We start from the raw sequence: 19,498 nt of genomic DNA, 5'->3' as shown, positions 1-19,498 counted from the left end.
TTAAGAACACGAATATGTATGAGTTAAATAGTGTATTTTTTATATCCCATTTTATGTGATGCATTTCTCTTATTAGTGTCAAAGAAAAAATGTTACGTATAGTATTTATTTTCTAAAAACTATTTAATTTTAATACTTTATTTTACCTTTAATAACATAACTTGTTGGGATTGCTCGCTGATGTTTGGTTATAATTACATATTTTTAGTGCATTACTTACCTTATATTTTGGGGATTTAATACTAAACTATATTATATTTGTGCTTAATTAAGTCTATTTTATGTGTAGGTGAATTTGAGATGAAAGTAGAAGAAAAAGGAGACCTACAAGTTGAAAGCGTGCGCAGGAGCAGTGAATGAGAGAACCTGGCGACGCCAGGCTTGAAGCTGGCTTTGCAAGGCTAAAGCCAGGCTGAGGCTGGCGTTAGGCTGGCGACGCCAGGCCTGGGGCCAGGTCCAATCCGAATTTTGAAGACTTAATTCGTTTTCGGGTTTGACTAGGACTTGTCCTACATGTTTAGGTCTTTCCCTATACATATAAATAGACCTAAAAATGCCATATAGGAAAAAAGGACCGAAAGAAAAAAGATCGGAAGAGAACATACCGGAGGAGAACATACTTGGAGAGGACGTTTTTGAGAGGAAACACAAGCACAGAGCCGCCGTGGAGGCCGGAATTCATCAAGTTTCATCTTTCTCCCACCAAACTTAGTAATTTTTATGTTTCTTTGTATGATTTGTTGTTTGGCTACCATATCTATGTGGAGCTAAACTTCACGTTCTAGGGTTGTGGTTCTTTCATGACTATTATTATTCGGATATTGATTTTGCCTTCTTGATTTATCATATTGGTTTATTTATTCAATTTTGCGCTTAATTATTTAATTGCTTGATCACCAATTGAATACTATTTACGAATCTAGAATTGAACTCGAAAGTGGGAATTCTAGATTGCATATAGGATTGAGTAGAGCAAGTTCTTGAACTCGGGCATCGGGGAACAGATTCGTGGTTAGGATAGACATATACCTAATTGCCTTGCTTGGTTGATTTACAGGAATTATAAATGCGTTCTTGTTGATTCTAACTCCATAGACATATAGGTATTAGGTTAGTTTGAATAGGCGAGTAAGAACTCGACAGATTTTTATGAGCAATATTAACCCTGTCAACCAATAAGCTAGATAAATTAGTCGGTCAATTCAATTGAAGAATACAATAGGATTGTTAGATAGCCCATAACCCTAGATCGTTTTCATTACATTGATATCATAAAAATCTGCTCTTTCTCTGTTCAAAGTTCATTATTTATATTTTTTTATTTAATTAGTTTAGAATCAAATATTTTTAGGTTTAATTCTTGTTTAGATAATTAAGATAGTCTAATTTAGTTAATAATTAATCACAAGTCCTCGTGGGTTCGATATTCGACCTTTAGTCACTTTATTACTTAACAACCACGTATACTTGCGTGTGCGTTTGGCCGCAACACTCGCTTAGAAAAATGTAGAACCCTTAATACTATTTATCTAAAAGAATACTTTTGATATTTCGTATACGGAGTATTAATCCTTTTGACGGTGTGTCTAATACCATCACATAAAAATGGACGGAAGGTAGGGCTGTGCATAATTTGAAAAATACCGAATTATCGTATCGAAATCGAAAATTTTGGTATTTGATATTTTGGTATTCGGTATGGTATTTGGTTTAAGTTTTAAAAAAAATTGCTATTTGGTATGGTATTTTGTATTTTAAAATAAAATACCGATACCGTACTGAAATATCTATTATATTTCACAATACACATATTATTAATTATAACATAAATATAAAAAATCTAAAATATTACTTTTTTTTATTCTCTAAGTTCATCAATTAACTCTAAGCAAGTAACAAGACATTTCTAATGATCAAATTTATTCCTTTATGTACAGTTTTCTCTCTCTAGGTTGCTATTTGTTGATTTTGGACAAAACTTTTGTCAACAAATATTTTTAATTTTGTACTTCTAGGTACTTTAATTAAGAATATTACAGTCTATATGACTGTATGCATTAGTTAGTATTCAAACCGAATAAACCGAAGTTATCGAACCGAATAAACCGAAATCGAAAGGAGAAAAATCGAACTATCTGAACCAAAATATTTAAATACCGTACCGTACTGACCTACACCTTGACGGAAGGAGTAGTAAGGGAGAAAAATGAGAAAAAGAAAATGCTTACTGGTGGTTGCAAATACAAGGCAAAGCGAACTAAAAAAATTAAAACGTCAAAGAAAACAGACCGTTCTTGACTGCAATGTAGACCTACCCAACCCTTGAACTAAATGCCGAGAAGATGAAAATCCAATCATATTTGAATGAATAATCAGATTATTCAACTGTCAGTCCACACATTTTAAAATAATTAAAATATGCGCCTGTAAGTAACACAAAATTCCATCAGAACCCCCTTTTAGCACACACTGAAGACACTCTCCCATGTTGTCGTTAGCATGCTTCGCTCCGCCTAGAAAAACAACCCACCCGTGTTCATGTTCGTGTTCGTGTCGTCGTCTCTATTCTCGAAACCCTCTTTTTGTTTATTACTGATTGGATCCTAGTAATATTGTTCTGTCCTTTTGTGTGTGTACGTTAGAATGTGACAAAATAAGAGACAAAGTAGAAGAACAATGGAAGAAGCATGAGTAGGACTGACATATTACCTGAAATTTTCAGTGTTGTAATTCCAAATGGCCCAATTCATCTGGGTTATTCTCGTGCATTATTTTTTCAGTTTAATAATTTTGGGCCAAAATTTTTGTAATCCCAACTTCTATTTTGTATGACTAATTACTCTAATGCAAGAAAGAAAATTACAAATTTATGCTTGTTTGTATTTTCTTTCTTTGCTGGCATATGGATTAGTATCGACATTATCGATGAGGTTTGGAATCTTTGGATTAACACGTCTCAAAAAAGGAGATTAAAAGCATTAATAGAAAGTTAACTGTGGATAAGAGGAGAGTAAAAGAGTGGATTTTGATGCATTGAATGATTTATTTTCGGCAAAAACGAAGCTCAAATTGGGCGTTAAGAAGCAAATGGGGTTATTAGCTTCTGAAGACATAAACTTGAAGAAGACAAGTTTGAGAATGGAGAAGAACGGAACAATGAAGAAAGCTAACAATGCTTCATTTGGGGGCTGTAGAATTTTGAAGTATCTGTGCATGTCACCAAAGTCTAAAGTTGATAATGGCTCTAGCAGAACTTCTGGTATAAATTCCTTTCAATGTTCTTTTTTAGTTTTTTTCCCTTTTAATCTTCTTGAAAATAACCCGCTTGTATGACATTTCTTTTATAGCTGATTTGGTTTTCCTTGTCATGTTGATAACACCATTTTCTTTGGGCAGCTTAAGTTCTTTTGCTTCAAATAATAATGCTGTATCTCTAGCAAATGGGGTTTATTTAGTCACATCATGATGGTAAAAGCAGTTCATTTTTGGATGGTTAGTATTAAATCCATTGATGTTCAATGTGCTTCCATGAGATAAACTTGATTAGCATTGACATTGTCAATGGAGAATGGTTATTCTTTGAACCAATTAACCTACCTGACTACGGCCGCCCCCTCCTTCAGCGCGCCCACACACACACCCCCAGAAAAAAAGGGAAAAAAAAAGCTGAAATATGCAACTTTTTCCCTGCTTAGGAACTCTTTAAAGTTTGTCGAACCCTAAAGCAAAGTAGGAGCACCATCATTGAGTCTCCAAATAAGGGGGAAAACACTTCAGTGTTTTTCTCGTTAGGGAATTTTTTACCTCATCTGAATATGTCAACTGTCATTTACTAAATGTCCATCTCCAACACATGTCTTAGCATGTTGGCGGGAGATCTGCTTTGCAGTGAAATGCCTAAATCAGTTGTGTCTGTGTTAACAGAGAGGGGATGTTATATCTGATGAATTTTGAGTTATTTTCTTCTGTAAATATGCTAAAGAATAAGATCATGTTCTACTCCTAATATTCATGTGAGAATTAGTTTTCTTATGTGGTTAATAAGCAGCTTTATATGTGTGCATAAAGCTTTACTTTGGAATTTGGCACCATTGCTCATAGTTTTTGAATGTTCCAACTAAATCTTAAGATGAGACCACCAGAGATCCTCCCGTTGCTCCAACTTTGTCATCTTCGACAACCAGTGATGTCGAATCATCTACTCCAACCACTCCTAATAGAGGCAAGGAACTGGAAATCGCTTCCCAGCTTCGAAACTTTGCTTTTAATGAGCTGAAGTTGGCAACAAGGAACTTCAAACGTGAAAGTCTTCTTGGAGTGGGCGGCTTTGGCCCTGTTTACAAAGGGTGGATCAATGAGAATGGAAGTTCACCAGTGAAACCCGGCACTGGACTTCCTGTTGCAGTAAAGACTCTCAATAAAAATGGACTTCAGGGTCATAAAGAGTGGCTCGTATGTAACTTTCTTGATTTTGTCTTCATTTTCTGGACTTTGAAGGTCTAATGCTGTATTTATTTTATTTATGTCCATTTACAAGTTATCGTCGTTTGACAGGCTGAAGTAAACTTTCTTGGCAATCTCCACCATCAGAATTTGGTTAAATTAGTTGGTTATTGCATGGAAGACGATCAGAGGCTGCTCGTCTATGAGTTTATGGCTCGTGGAAGTTTGGAGAACCACTTATTCAGAAGTATGTTCCACGTTATACCTGTGCTTTTCTGTATGTTTTGCTTGACAATTAGCATTTTCTGCGTAAATCTCTTCCATAATAGAATATGTAGCATATAAGTTCTCCATTAGGCTGCGTTAGTGGTAAAAGTTTAAAGATTATGTTTTATATTGTTCGTTTTAGATTGTTCTATGCACTTACTACTCCTTACGGGCTTATGAATCATCTTTGGCCGACTAGTATCTTTATTTTTTATGCATTTGATATTAACCCTAACTTAGTTTCAGCATTTACTTGCAATCATAAATTATTACGCTTTGATGGTTAGGAAATTGCTGCATTATGGCATCTTTCTAATTTTGTTTTGAGTTTTCTTTTTGGTGTTCTGTAGCAAAACTAGAGGAAGATATGATAGATTTTGACTAGAAAAAGATTGTACCAACTAACATTCTGCTATCCATCTAAGATTGGTTTAACATATTACAAGCAGTTGGTACAAGAATTAATAACTCATCTGATTTGAAGTGAAATTGCATTTAGGTGTTATCACCAGGTTTGTCCAGAAACTTACTAATATTAGGTTTTGGTGCATAAAATTAACTAAAGTGCATGTAGGAGGTCTTTTCTTTATTCACCTTGTAAATATTCTACTCGTTTACCAAAGACAGATTAGTGGATGAGATTAATAAACAGACAGAGCTGTTAAGTTGCATGTAGCTAGAACAACCAAGCTAAGCAAGATACTTAGTACAACTTTCAGATATAAAAATTTGTACAAGATTACACATTAGATGCATTCATTCCCTGCCATTTAATGAGATCCCAAAATGGTTAATCACTTCTGATAAAATGGTTACCCTCTTGAAATTGCAATTTATACCTTACCTACTCCGACATGAGGTCGTGCACTCTCTAAACCGTACGTATTTAATGAATTCTAGCTATTCTTCTAAAGGTATTTCTACTTATTAACATAATGTGAGCATTGATAAAGAGCATTTAGGCTCAACTTGCTGCATGGAAACCATAACCTATATGTTTGGATATGAATTAAAGCTCAGTTGGACATGAACTACTGCCAAGCATGCTATATTGGAAATAGAAATATCATTAGGACTCTACTTTAATGGTAGAAAACCAGCTGAGATAGATATGCCCTAAATAGCTCCTACTCAAAACTGTACATAGAGTTTCCTCCTTATATGACTCCGCTAGTGATGGAGGTTTGTGATAGTTAAGGATGAGGTAAAACTAAATAGTTGTAATTGTAACAATTATCCCATAGTTGTGCCTTAAATAACTTGCTCGAAAGGATGTACTTGACGATAGCTCATGCAGGAGCTTGGTAATAATGGTGTACGTTTGTACTTATCATGACAAGAGCGAGTTGATCTAGTGGTGAGCACCCTCCACTTCCAACCAAGAGGTTGTGAGTTCGAGTCACCCCAAGAGCAAGAGGTTGTTGTTTGTACTTATCATAATATTAATTTAAGTACTACAACATTATTATTGTTCTTGTTATTGTTATTGGTATGTGCACACTTGCACCATTAATAAGTACATCAAATTCAGGGTTATCAAAATAGGGTCAGCTTTTGGGGTCACAGGTAGTATGGGGGTAGTACGTTGAGGCTCATATTTCCAAACATCTATGCTAGAAGGAGATGACAGTACATAAGGTATGGAGGAGGCACGAAGGAGATGCTCTTTGAGACCTAAGATTTTGGAGGAACCTCATTGCAAAATTTCTAAACCTGGTTGAACAATTTTACAATATTAATACACCCAGGTAGTCAGTCGGGACTTGAGTAGATGGAGACCAGGAGTGACGGATCATTCTCATTTAGGTTATATTACCTTAAGCTCTTCGTCAAGGAAGAATTTCCCACACCTATCAATCTAGATACTGGCGGTGCCAAGAAATATTTGCTTCTTTACGTGGCTCACAGTGAGGGGTGCAATCTTAATAGCGAAAAACTTGAGGAAGAGGAGGAACTACATCAATTGGTGTTTCACGTGTAAAATATCCGGATGTGAATAATCTCCGTTTGTATAGGCTGTATCTCGGTTATGGTGGGAGTTATTGAGGTAGTTCAACTTACGATGGACGATGGCAGGCATAATGAAGGAAGCATTTTCCAAAAAGAAGATAGAGAAGACGTAAGTCGTGGAAAATTGCTCCTCAAGCCCTCATGAGGTCCTTTGGAAAGAGAGAAGTATGAGTGCTTTTGAACTGATAGAGAGTGACTTTCAACATTTAAGGAATAGTCTCTTATCCCTAGGTTCATCTTATAGCGCCCGTGAGGTTCCTGGCGTATGGATGATTGGGTATCTTTGCTAGAGACTCATATTCTTATTATAGATTCTCTACCTTTTATACCGCTTATATACAGGAGTATTTCCACCATTAATGAAATTATTTTTACCTTATCAAATAGTAATGATAATTATTATTGTGTAACAATGTGTATGCATGCTAAATTTTGCATTTGGCTTCAAAGAGGCAGAGGTCATATTGGTGGCCTGTACAAGCTAGCAAGGGGTTGGCATGCAACATTAGTGGATGAGAAATGGAAGGTTGGGAAAAAATTTAGTATGGTAGGGTCCACATGGAAAATCTGCATTAAGTTAGTGTGAATCGCTTGAGTAGAAGTACAATGATGGATAATTCAGAAGATTTAATATTTCTGTCTATGAAAGATGTGAAATGGTACTTCTATTAGAGAGCTTAAATGATGAACATATCTTATTCAAAACTAGTGATGTCTAACTAGTACCAAGGTGATGAAAAGACATGTGAGGGTAATATCAGAAACAGGTGACATTAGTGTTGACCGGTGAGAAATTTAGGTTATGTACGTAATGCGTTAAATGAGTGAGACTATAGATGGATTTGATTTTAGCTAACCGTTAGTAGTCCTTTTTCCAACCCGACCTCAGCTTTAAAGGGCTCATGCAAGAGATTGATAATATTTCTTGGAATTATGCATTTCTGCCTTTTTGGGGTGTTGCTATAACTTTGAACAGTTTTGCATGAAACTAACTAGAAACTAGAAGGAAAAGATGAGACTTTAGTTATAGGTCTTATTGAGTGCCTCCTGGGACTAGGCCAATAAGTTATGCCTGTCATAGGGTTTCATCTGTAGAATTTGATTTTTCGTATTCAGATTGTTCTAAAGTTACTTGCGAACCTTGTAATTGTTTGTATTTTGTCCCTAATGTGCATAACTTTGTATAATGGATTGAATTCATGCTGTTTTTTCTGAAAATGAAAAAAGAATTTTAATCATCCTTGTACTGTGTGAAGATAGACCACTACCTTGCAAAATATGCTTCCTCTGGTTGATTCAAAATGTTGTCCACCTCATTTGAATAGAAAGATTTCTCCTTTAAATTATTTATCTTTAGTTTCTTCTACTTTGAATATCAGCCTGCTAAACCTTATAAATTTCACATGACCTTAAAGCCTACTCTGAGGTTCCCCTCCCTCCAAAGTATCATATTATCTGGAATCTTCTTATTATTGCCATACTTGGCCGTAATAGTATCTGCAGAATCGGAGCAGAGATGGTAGGTATATCATAATTTATTGCTGTCATCCAGTTATATACGTAGTTTTCCGTTCCGTGACCATAAGAGGACTGCATTTACCTCTACATTACTTTGTTTTCTATACAGATGAACCACTTAGATATGTTATATCAACTCATCAGCTTTTTGTAGTTCTTATTGCATATTTTACGTTTATGTCAGTTCTTTCTACTCTCTGTCTACTTCCCATATTCTCTTTCTCTGTTCTGCAGGGTCCATGCCTCTTCCTTGGTGCGTCAGGATGAAAATAGCATTAGGGGCAGCACAGGGCCTTGCCTATCTTCATGAAGAAGCTGAAAAACCAGTTATATATCGAGATTTTAAAGCATCGAACGTCTTATTAGATGCGGTAATTATTTTAAATTCTTGACACACTATGAATCTTCTCTGCATATCCCCATAGTTACTACTTTGATATATTCAAATATCTTTCTATTATTGTTACTGTCATTCCAGAACTACAACGCGAAGCTTTCAGACTTTGGGCTGGCCAGAGATGGCCCTGAGGGCGATAAGACGCATGTTTCAACCCGTGTAATGGGAACATATGGCTACGCTGCTCCAGAGTATGTGATGACTGGTAAGTTGAAAATTATCTTCCTTTTTTTTCTTTTCTTTTTTTCTTCTTCTTTTCAAACTGTGCTGTCCTTGGGAAAACAATGCATTTCTCAGGCTTTGTGCAAGCTTCAAATCTTTTGCTATGGTAGTATTCCAAGAAAGTCTTTTCAAGGTTCAGATTTTATTGGAGAAGGAAAGGTGCTTTTGGAATCTGCAACCATTAATTAACTCCTTTTTTAATGAGTTTGACAGTTTGACACTAGGGAGGAGGTAATTTAGTCCCCCAGTGTATGGCCGGGATTGAATTATGAAGGAATACACAGATCCCATTGTGAACTTATGTTAGTTTGTTATAGGAATACATGGCCCATGGATTGGAGAGGGAAATGTAGTTTTGAATTTTTATTCTTGGATAGGGTAAACCAAGTTGTGCTTATTAAATGGTAGGGCCAAAATTCAACCTCGTGATCTTGTACCCAAATTAGACCGCCTATTCTTTTTCTTGCTTTCTTTCTAATCTTTCCTTTTTCTCCCTTCGTCAGAGGGGGTGGGGGATGGGATTTAAAGTACGAAAAGATGTTTACTCACATGTCCTAAAGATATAATGGCATGAAGTACTGGTTATATTTGGCCTTTTATAGGAGGTTTTCATATTTATTGAGCTGCCATATCCTGTGCTGCAATCGACAGTACTAAATACAAGACACTCATAATTACCTTAAAGTTGGTCATTATGTCGTGCATCACGAGTAAAGATTCCATTTTTATTCATACGTTCACTATACAGTAGAAAATATAGGACACCAATAAATTACTTATATTTATTTGGCTGTAATCCCAGAACCATATCAATGTTTGGTCTCCGCTGTTCAGAGTTTCATGCTTCAGGGGTGTCAAGTATTATGATATTAGCAGCAATATGCTAGATACGGGACGATTAGCCCTGCAGAACAATTTTAATTAAACACCATAGAATTGCTATTGTTGTAAGTAGGATAATCTCTTGATGGTTTTGCAGTATATTACCTGATTATTGACACTATTATACTTTTGGCAGGGCATCTGTCAATGAAAAGTGATGTATATAGCTTTGGAGTGGTTTTCCTTGAGATACTGACTGGCCGAAGAGCCATGGACAAGAGCAGGCCAAGGGGTGAACATAACTTAGTGGCATGGGCAAAACCATTTCTTTCAGATAGGCATCAATTTTGTCAGATTATAGATCCTTGTCTCGAAGGCCACTTCTCAAAGAGAGGAGCATTTAGGTCTACTGAGATTGCAGCGCGCTGTCTTAGAAGGAGTGCCAAAAACAGACCTCATATGAGTGAAGTCGTTGAAATGCTGAAGCCTCTGCCTTTACTGAAAGACATTGCCAAATTTCCTGAAGTGCAAGTTAAAGATGTTGTCAACCCAAATGGCAAGAAGATCAATAAAGTGCAAGCTGGGGTTGTAGCAAAGAGTAATGCAGCTCAGAGCCTCTCTTCACCAAATGGTTCATATGCCTCAGCATCTAACTATACCCTCACTTACCAACCATAAAAAAGTTAACTAGGTTAACAGAGAAGCGACTTAGCGTTTGCTGTTTACTGGTTTCTTCTCAGCCTAGTCGTGCTGATGAAAAGATGTTATAGTATGCTGGAAGCAGAAGGGGAAACTTCAAGTGCATCCTTAAAGAAGAAACTTTATTTGATGCAACCTGTAACTAATTAGTATGCTTGTGCTTCCTTATCTAATTTGAAAACTGAGACTTCTTTTTATGGAGATTAGACTTTTGTTTTGAAATGCAGGTCCAAGTGTTGGTCATCCATTTTGCTAATAGGTTTCAATAGTAATTTCTTTATCACCTCCAGGATAAATCATTTCTATTGCCTACCTTACTATTCCTGATGATGATGGTGATGTGGGTGCATTCCATGAGACCGCCTTTCAGAAACTAATGATTTATGATCATATAGTTTTGGTTTATTTCATGCAGAGGCGGCATCAATGATGGTTCGTGCAAGAGAAATTACAAATTGCAGTGTGACCCGAGATTTAGGATTGCTCCGTAAGCAATCTAGGGTGTATTTGGTAAGTCATTTTCTGATGTTTGGTTACTAGAAAATATTTTCCACTCAGAAATCAAGCACTAGAAAACATTTTCCATGGAAAATGACATACGTTGTACCAAACACACTCATAGTGACTAGGATAACTATATCCTGAGCATTGACTCATGTTAGGGAGGCTGTAACCTTGGTTCTGTGAAATCCTTTAGGAATTTATTTTGCGTAGAAACAGCTTCTGGGATGTCCTCCAAAGGAATATTACTAGAGCCTATATTCCGAAGTTACAAAATAAACTTCAGCAGCCATGAAATTGGCTCAGCTCTGCATTAATAGTAGATAATAGTAAAACCTATAGTTTAAGCATCAGTAACCAAATAATGTAAAGATATAACAAACAGAAGGTTTTGGTTGAACACTCTGCTTGCTACCCAGTTTCTGTTGCGACTTCGTATCAACAACTTTCTTTGGTGGTTGTGGAAGTGGCCCCCGAAAGCGAGAATTAAATAGGTAAACTGATTAGTTCGCATAACAGAGTTCAAAAAGGTAAGATTTTGTTTCTAAAAATAATCAATGCATTTGTGTCCAGAATAAACTCGAAGATTAGTGAGTTGTACCTTTACCAATCTCATTTTGGAATGTAGCAATAGCATTTTGTTTCTAATTGTGCTATTTCACCTTCTTTAATACTCCATGATTTAGATTTTACTTCTACTAACTAGATTCATTAGTTGTTATTATGCAATGTATAATGTTTAGAAGGGTAGGAACAGAATTATGCCAACAACATATCTTATGCAAAACATGCCACCTATGAAAATGCCGACTATTTTTATGAAGCAATGTGATCAGAACACTCAATGGAGACTATTAACTAAAAACAAGTTCTGATATATCTGAAAGCAGTTGTCTGAAAACTCCATTAAAACACAACTGTATTGAGTCCAAATGTCAGGTATATTATTCGTTAGGAAGAACATTTAACCTTAACACAAATATCAATTTATGCAGAAGATACAAAAGACACAAAATTAATATAAGCATTCTAGTATTTCTTGATGGAGAATGTGTACAAGACGGAGTGGACGTTGGTCTTTCCGGGAGTCACAATAGTCGAAGGGAAATTTGGATGATTGACAGCATCCGGGAACCCTTGAGTCTCCAAACACAAGGCTGAATGAGGTTGATATACATATCCACCTTTTCCCTTTGTGTTAATGACGAAGTTTGCAGTGTAAAATTGCACACCAGGTGCAGTCGCTTTTATATCCATCACTCTTCCTGACTTCTTATCATAAACAATCGCCACGGGCTTCATCTTTTTACTGCTGTCAAGTGCATAGTTGATGTCATATCCATTTTGGATTTTGTTGATCCTGCTCCCCACCTTATGGGGTTTCAGGAAGTCGTAGGGCGTGTTCTTGACAGGGGATATTTCGCCTGTAGGAATGTGTTGTTTATCTAATGGAGTGATGTGTGATGCATAGATTTGAAGAACTTGGGACAAAACATCGCCAGTGTTGTGACCACCAATGTTCCAGTAAGGGTGGTGAGACAGGTTAATTGGAGTGGCCTTGTTTAGAGCTCTTGCCTTAAATACCACGCTAAGTTTGTAAGGATCTTTCAATGCATAGGTAACAGAGACAAGAACATCACCAGGAAATCCTACATAAGAAAGCAATGGAGTTTACCCGTAATGTCATGCTTTTATCAACAAAAATATCTACAAAAATATCATGACATGTTTTAAATCACAAGTTATAAAAGCCTTAGTTCTTAAATTTCGTATCCATATCCAGTCAACTACGCCACATGAACTGAAATAAAGGATGTAATTGTCTTGAATGGATACGAAGATTTACCTTCTTCACCATCAGCACTGTAGTAGGTTAGAGTTATGTAAGGACTTGGACCATGTCGCACGTACTTGCTCACCTTCCAGACAACTTTGCTAAATCCTTTAAGACCACCTATATTTTTGAAGTTTTATTTACATCAGAGACAGAGAAAGGAAATTTGGCTAAAGTGAAAGAGAAAGAAATTGTAATTAAAAATATAGCGAGAGTACCATGTAACATGTTTACGCCTTCATTGGCAACAAGCTTATAATGGGTGCCATTCAAAGTAAATTGAGCACCACCAATCCGGTTAGCAACCCTTCCAAGTGCGGCTCCAAAGTAACTCGTATCATTCTGCACCAAATTTTGTTCTTAAGTGAAAACAGACGGAGCTAAATATCCTTCAGTATACTTCACATCAATCCAAAAGATGGGAGGTTTAGGGCCTAGGGGAGATATTATAGGCTTGGGACCCGGTCTTTGTTGAAGGAACTACAATTAGACAATGTCAAATGACTATGGAGACATTGGCACAATTCAAGGCAGGAGCGGCTCAACAAATTTAGTGACTTAAAGTCGAACATTATGTGAAGAAGTTTTTAGAAAAGAGCAAGGTTGGGATAGACGCATAGAGTACAATGGACAAACAAACGTGAACTAACCTTGTATTCCTTGATGGTGTCATATCCCAGAACAACATCGCCTATTTTTCCTGGAAAGGATCAACACAAGGTAAAACTGATTTCTTCAAGGAATAGCAGAAAACAGTACTGATAAACACATCAAGAAGGTTCAAACAAAAGCAGATTTAAAACAGGACTACGTTTTCTGGAAGATGGAATTTTTTTAATTAACCATTTGATATACCCTACTGACTAATACAGATTCGCGACCTATTGAAGGTGAATGCTACTACAATGGCTTTCTTCATTCATACGGCTCGAACCCGAGACTTATGGTTAAGAAGGGTGATGAAAGATGGGATTGATGAAGATAGAAGACAGACAGACATACCATGCTTATCAGGAAGAAAAACGGAGATGATTGAGGCACCATAATTGGTGATCTTAACAGAGAAATCTCCTTTCTTGATCTCATATATCCCTATCTTGCGCCCTCTAACACTAGCAGCAGCACACAGATGAAGAATGAACAAACAGATCAACAAATTAATCTTTGAAGACATAGTCAGCTCCTGTATTTTTGAGACTTTAGAGTGTCTTAGTGCAGCTTCTCCAGCCTTGAATTTATGCACTCCTCGGATTCATCTGGCATTATTCTGGAATTAGATTATTACCTGCATGTGAACAAAAAAGAACTTGTCTGCCTAAATAATCTGCGTGTAACCGGGATAACCCCGTATAAAATGGACAATGATGAGTCCAGTCTAAGAATTGACACAGTCAAGTTAGCCGTCTCTATTATTTATGTATAGTTAACTTCTGAAGTAGCTGTTTGCATTGACTTGTGAATACAAAAAATGGTACCCACGTTGGCGTGATTCTTATTCTGGAAATAATCAAAACTTTTCCCATAATTTGGCATAAAATATATATTAAACTCAACCACTTGTTCCTCCATTTCTTGAACTAGATCTACTCTGTAAATACCTCGGAGGTCGTAAATTTAGATTTTAATTGCCCTTCACCAAAATTAAAACAGATCATAGTGTTATTCATATTGTAGTCCTTCGGGTTGTGTTTAGATTTTGTTTTAATACTCTGCTTGTTACCCTGTTTCTTTTGCAACTTTGCATGATTGCATCAACAATTTGGTAGGACAGGATCAATGTCAAAAGCATATCTTTGGCAGTGGCGAAGCCAGGAAATTCAACAAGGGTGTTCAAACCTTTGCCAGTGGGCTATGTAAGGGTGTTCAAAGTCTATTTTTAATCAATAACAAGTAATATTTTACCTTATACGGAGTATAATTTTTCGGCGAAGGGTGGTCTTGATTGAACGTAGCTTCGCCCCTGATATTTGGTAAAAACTATTTAAAGAAATCTCAACTGAGACTATTAACAGGACACAAACTTACGAATTTTAACTGGGTCTAGAAAAAAACTACTCCATCTGTTTAAAAAAGATTGACAGTATTTCCTTATTAGTCTGTTTTTCAAAAAGACTAACACCTTTCAATATTTCCTTAATAAGAAGCAGTTATTGTCATACAAGTGATATGACAGGTTTCAGACCACAAGTTTCAAAAGTATTACAGCCACACAAATGCTATGGCTTATTTAAGACCACATATCTCAAAAATCTTCTTTTGTTATTAATATTTGTGTCAAATCAAACTAAAACAATCTCTTTGAAACGGAGGAAGTATCAATTATTCTAAATGTAGGTGTTTTATTTGTCACAAAGAACATATAATAGTCAATTTCATCCATGGTCATTGAACTTTTGTGTTTGTTACCCAAAAGTCACTTTTTTTGTTACGTAAAAATCATTTAACTTTGTGTTCATTACTCAAAAGTCTCTATTCTTTTTTTTGTTACACAAAAATCATTTTACTTTGCTCTAGTTATCATAAAAGTCACATTTGCCAGATTTTATAATATTTTTACTTGAAAAGTCTATTATACCCTTGATATTATATAAATCTTCATATTTATGTAATACCTTCTATATTATATACTATATAATATATTTTTAACCTAGGTATTTTATTTATAACTAAAATATTTTAATATTATTTTATTTATTTTTTTTATAATATATACGTACATTTAATTTTTCCTTAACTAATTTATTTTTACTTTTTACCTGTGTTTTACCCGCCCGAACGTACCAACAAGTTTGAAATCATAAAATGGACTTGCTCGAACCCTCGGAATGCGTAAAACAACATCAAAACTAAGAATGATACCCCAAACCAAATGGATTCAACTTAGAATTTTGAAATTCTTCAAACTCACTTCGAACACGCCGAAACATACTTAAACTACTCAGATTAACAACAAATTTTGCGTGCAACTCTTAAATCACCATACGGAACTATTTCCAGGCTCGAAATTCCAAACGGACCTCGATTACTCCAAAACATACTCAAAACCAAAATTTAAATAACTTTAAAACCTTCAATTAGTCAACTTTCACTGTTAAGCGCCGAAACGCCCCGGGTTGTCCAAAACCCGACCCGAACGTACTCCCAAGTCAAAAATCATCATACGAACCTATTGAAACCGTCAAATCTCGATTCCGGTGTTGTTTCCTAAAAATGTTGACCGAAGTCAAACTTGATCTTTTAAAGCCAAACTAAGGAACCAAGTGTTCCGATTTCAACCAAAACCCTTCTAAATCCCGAACTAACCATCCTCGCAAGTCATAAAACAATAAAAGCACATATGGGGAGTCTTATTTAGGGGAATGGGGTTCTAGAAGGTAAAATGACCGATTGAGTCGTTACAAGTGGTTAAGAACGTTGACGTGAGATTTGTTCATAGTAAAGTTACTTACAAATTTAATAACGCTACCAATATATCTTAAAAATTAACGTTAAGAAAAAATTAAATATACAAATATATTATAAAAATAATAAATAAAATAATATTAAGTTATTTTAGTTATAAATAAAATACCTAGGTAAAAATATATTATATAGTATATAATATAGAAGGTATTATATAAATATGAAGATTTATATAATATCAAGGGCATAATAGACTTTTTAAGTAAAAATATTATAAAATCTGGCAAATGTGACTTTTGTGATAACTAGAGCAAAGTAAAATGATTTTTGTATAACAAAAGAAAGAAAAATGACTTTTGAGTAATGATCACAAAGTTAAATGATTTTTACGTAAAAAAAAAAAAAAAAAGTGACTTTTGGGTAACAAACACAAAAGTTCAATCACCATGGATAAAATTAACTCTAACATATAACCTTGACAGAAACATCAATTTATGCAGAAGATACAAATGCCAGAAGCATAATGGAAATTTTAAAAAAAAAATATAAGCATTGTAGTACTCCTACTTTTTTATGGAGAACGTATACAAAACAGAGTGGACGTATTTCTCTCCCGGATTTACAATTGTCGACGGGAAATTAGGGTGATTCACAGCGTCAGGGAACACTAGAGTCTCCAAAGACAATGCTGAATGAGGTTGATAAACAAAACCACCTTTCCCTTTTATATTATTAACCCCATTTGCAGTGTAGAATTGGACACCAGGTGCAGATGCTTGTACATCCATCACTCTTCCTGATTTCTTATCATAAACTATTCCCACGGGTTTCATTTTTTCATTGCTGTCAAGTACATAGTTGATGTCATATCCATTTTTGAGTTTATTGATCCTGCTCCCCACTTTACGGGGTTTCAAGAAATCATACGGCGTGTTCTTGACGGGGGCAATTTCGCCTGTGGGAATGAACTGTTTATCTACTAGGGTGATGTGTGATCCAAAAATTTGAAGAACTTGGGACAAGACGTCGCCACTGTTGTGTCCACCAATGTTCCAGTAAGGGTGGTGAGACAGGTTAATTGGAGTGGCCTTGTTCAGTGCTTTTGCCCTAAATACCACGCTAAGTTTGTAGGGATCTTTCAATGCATAGGTAACAGAGGCAAGAACAGCACCAGGAAATCCTACATAAGAAAACAATGGAGTTTATTCAATTCATTAGTGTTCTTCAAAAAGAAGTTACTCCATCAATTGAAACTGAATGTGTAATTGTCTTGTATGGAATACCAAGATTTACCTTCTTCACCATCAGCACTGTAGTAGGTTAGAGTTATGTAAGGACTTGGACTATCTTTCACGTACTTGCTAACTTTCCATACAACTTTGCTAAATCCTTTAGGGCCACCTATATTTTTAAAGTTTCAATTGCATCAGAAACAGAAAGGAAGTTTGGGTAATGGAGGTAAAAGTGGATGAGAAAGCAAAGGCAAAAGGAAATGTATTGAGAGTACCATGCAACATGTTTTTGCCTTCATTGGGGACAAGCTTATAATGGATTCCATTCAAAGTAAATTGAGCACCACCGATCCGGTTAGCAACCCTTCCAAGTGTGGCTCCAAAATAACTTGTATCATTCTGCACCAAATTAGTTTCGTAAGTGAAAATAAACGGGGCTTTTGAATTTCCTTCACATCAATCCAGTAGATGGGAGGTTTAGCGGAGATATTATAGGCTAGGGAAGCAGTCTTAAAAGATACTTATAAAGTAGTTGTACATAATTAGAGGCTGCTGGTGGTGGTGTTGTGTGGTGATAGTAGATAGAGTATTCGTAAGAGGTTTCATTCACATAAATTTTCAAATGCAACATCATCTTAGTGATTTTAAGATTATGTACAAGTTTTGAATAAATCAGATATATTCAAAACAAATAAGTGATTGTAAAAGAGAAGAAAATAAATGCATTAATGAATTCAAATTTAAATGATTCAAGTTCAGATTTCCATTAATTGAAAGTAAACCGACTAAATTTCTTTCTATGTACTTCACATCAACCCAAAAGATGGGAGGTTTAGGAAAGAACTATAATTAGACTGTATCAAATGACTATGGATTTTGACATGGTACAATTCAAAGAACCGGTGCCATTGACTCATAACCAGAACAACACTGTAGTAATAAAATAGAAGGCAATCAAAGAAAGGGAAGGCAAGAAGAATATATCCTTCCCTTTCTCTGTTTCTCTTTTTTCTTAATGAGAATATGAAGTAAATTTTTTTCAGAAAAGAGCAAATTGGAATAAACGCATTCAAATACGATGAACAAATTAAAGTGAACTAACCTTGTATTCCTGGATAGTGTCATATCCAAGAACAACATCACCTATTTTTCCTGGAAATTAGCAAATAGCAACACAAGATAAGACTATAGTCTTCAAGGAATAGCAGAAAACAGTACACATATTCACATCAAGAAGGTTGAAACTAAAATACAACAAAAAAAATAACAACCCAGTATAATCCCACTAGTGGGGTCTGAGGAGGGTAGTGTGTACACAGAACTTACCCCTACCCTGGGGTAGAGAGGCTGTTTCCGATACACCCTCGCTCCCTCCCTCCAAGAACTCCCCACCTTGCTCTTGGGTGATTCGAACTCAAGTGGAGTTTGCTTACCACTAGATCAACCCACTCCAAAATGGATGTTAAAATAGGAATACATTTTCGGAAAAATTGGGATTTGATTAGGTAAAAGACAGGCATACCATGCTTATCAGGAAGAAGAACAGATATGATTGTGGCACCATAATTGGTGATCTTAACAGAGAAATCTCCTTTCTTGATCTCATAGATCCCTATCTTGTGCCCTCTAACACTAGCGGCAGCCAACAGATGAAAAATGAACAAACAGACCAACAAATTAATCTTTAAAGACATAGTCAACTCTAGTCGTTTTTTAGACTTTGGGGCGTCTTAATGACAACTCTTCAGCCTTTGAATTTATATACTTCTCCACTACCAGTCATCTGGTATTATTTGTGGGATTAGATTATTACCTGCATGTGAACAAAAGAAAACTTGTCTCCCAAATAATCTGCGTGGAAATTGGTTAGCTCCGTAGAAAATGGATAATGATGAGTGTGAAGTCTTAAAATTGACAGTCAAGTTAGCCGTCTCCCATTATTTTATGTAACTAATTGCAGAAGTAGTTTGTGTTGACATGTAAATCCAAACAAAATGGCACCCACGTTGGCGTGATTCGTATTCTGGAAATAATCAAAACTTGGCCCACTATTTGGCTTAAAAGATGGAGAAGCATAATAATCTCAATCACATGTTTCGCCATTTCTTGGATTCTTCTGCTTTTTAAATATCTTAAATTTAGCTTTCAATG

At 35.7% G+C, this 19,498-nt stretch overlaps 3 protein-coding genes across 3 annotated transcripts; 1 reads left to right on the top strand and 2 right to left on the bottom strand.

Annotated features, from left to right (window-relative positions):
* The first annotated feature begins 2,386 nt into the window (after nucleotides 1-2,386).
* LOC107788422 (serine/threonine-protein kinase PBL34) lies at nucleotides 2,387-10,584 on the top strand. Its single transcript, XM_016610102.2, has 6 exons — nucleotides 2,387-3,259; nucleotides 4,130-4,452; nucleotides 4,555-4,690; nucleotides 8,473-8,609; nucleotides 8,717-8,840; nucleotides 9,876-10,584. Exons 1-6 carry the CDS (start codon nucleotides 3,088-3,090, stop codon nucleotides 10,355-10,357), a joined length of 1,374 nt encoding a protein of 457 aa, XP_016465588.1. The 5' UTR covers nucleotides 2,387-3,087; the 3' UTR covers nucleotides 10,358-10,584.
* Nucleotides 10,585-11,801: 1,217 nt separating this feature from the next.
* Nucleotides 11,802-13,894, bottom strand: LOC107788423 (aldose 1-epimerase-like). The gene is given in 5 exon segments (NM_001325454.1): nucleotides 11,802-12,528; nucleotides 12,726-12,833; nucleotides 12,932-13,055; nucleotides 13,364-13,413; nucleotides 13,716-13,894. Coding segments are annotated over 5 exon segments (1,074 nt in total). The 5' UTR covers nucleotides 13,888-13,894; the 3' UTR covers nucleotides 11,802-11,908.
* Nucleotides 13,895-16,562: 2,668 nt separating this feature from the next.
* Nucleotides 16,563-19,141, bottom strand: LOC107788424 (uncharacterized). Its single transcript, XM_016610104.2, has 5 exons — nucleotides 18,870-19,141; nucleotides 18,450-18,499; nucleotides 17,623-17,746; nucleotides 17,409-17,516; nucleotides 16,563-17,295 (listed from the first exon to the last, which is right to left on the bottom strand). The coding sequence occupies exons 1-5, from the start codon at nucleotides 19,039-19,041 to the stop codon at nucleotides 16,679-16,681; spliced, it is 1,071 nt and encodes a 356-aa protein (XP_016465590.1). The 5' UTR covers nucleotides 19,042-19,141; the 3' UTR covers nucleotides 16,563-16,678.
* Between the last annotated feature and the right edge of the window lie 357 nt (nucleotides 19,142-19,498).

This window comes from Nicotiana tabacum, chromosome 17, assembly GCF_000715075.1.
Source record: "Nicotiana tabacum cultivar K326 chromosome 17, ASM71507v2, whole genome shotgun sequence".
NCBI classification, from domain to species: Eukaryota; Viridiplantae; Streptophyta; class Magnoliopsida; order Solanales; family Solanaceae; genus Nicotiana; species Nicotiana tabacum.
This window is presented reverse-complemented; position numbering and strand designations above follow the sequence as displayed.

Excerpts from the sequence above, each read along its gene's own strand:
- LOC107788422 (XM_016610102.2), top strand. The coding sequence starts at position 3,088 with ATGGGGTTATTAGCTTCTGAAGACATAAACTTGAAGAAGACAAGTTTG. Across the intron at positions 3,260-4,129 it reads TGGCTCTAGCAGAACTTCTG|ATGAGACCACCAGAGATCCT; the intron begins GTATAAATTCCT and ends CTAAATCTTAAG. Across the intron at positions 4,453-4,554 it reads AGGGTCATAAAGAGTGGCTC|GCTGAAGTAAACTTTCTTGG; the intron begins GTATGTAACTTT and ends GTCGTTTGACAG.
- LOC107788424 (XM_016610104.2), bottom strand. The coding sequence starts at position 19,041 with ATGTCTTTAAAGATTAATTTGTTGGTCTGTTTGTTCATTTTTCATCTG. Across the intron at positions 17,517-17,622 it reads AGGCAAAAACATGTTGCATG|GTGGCCCTAAAGGATTTAGC; the intron begins GTACTCTCAATA and ends TTAAAAATATAG. Across the intron at positions 17,296-17,408 it reads CAGTGCTGATGGTGAAGAAG|GATTTCCTGGTGCTGTTCTT; the intron begins GTAAATCTTGGT and ends TTTCTTATGTAG.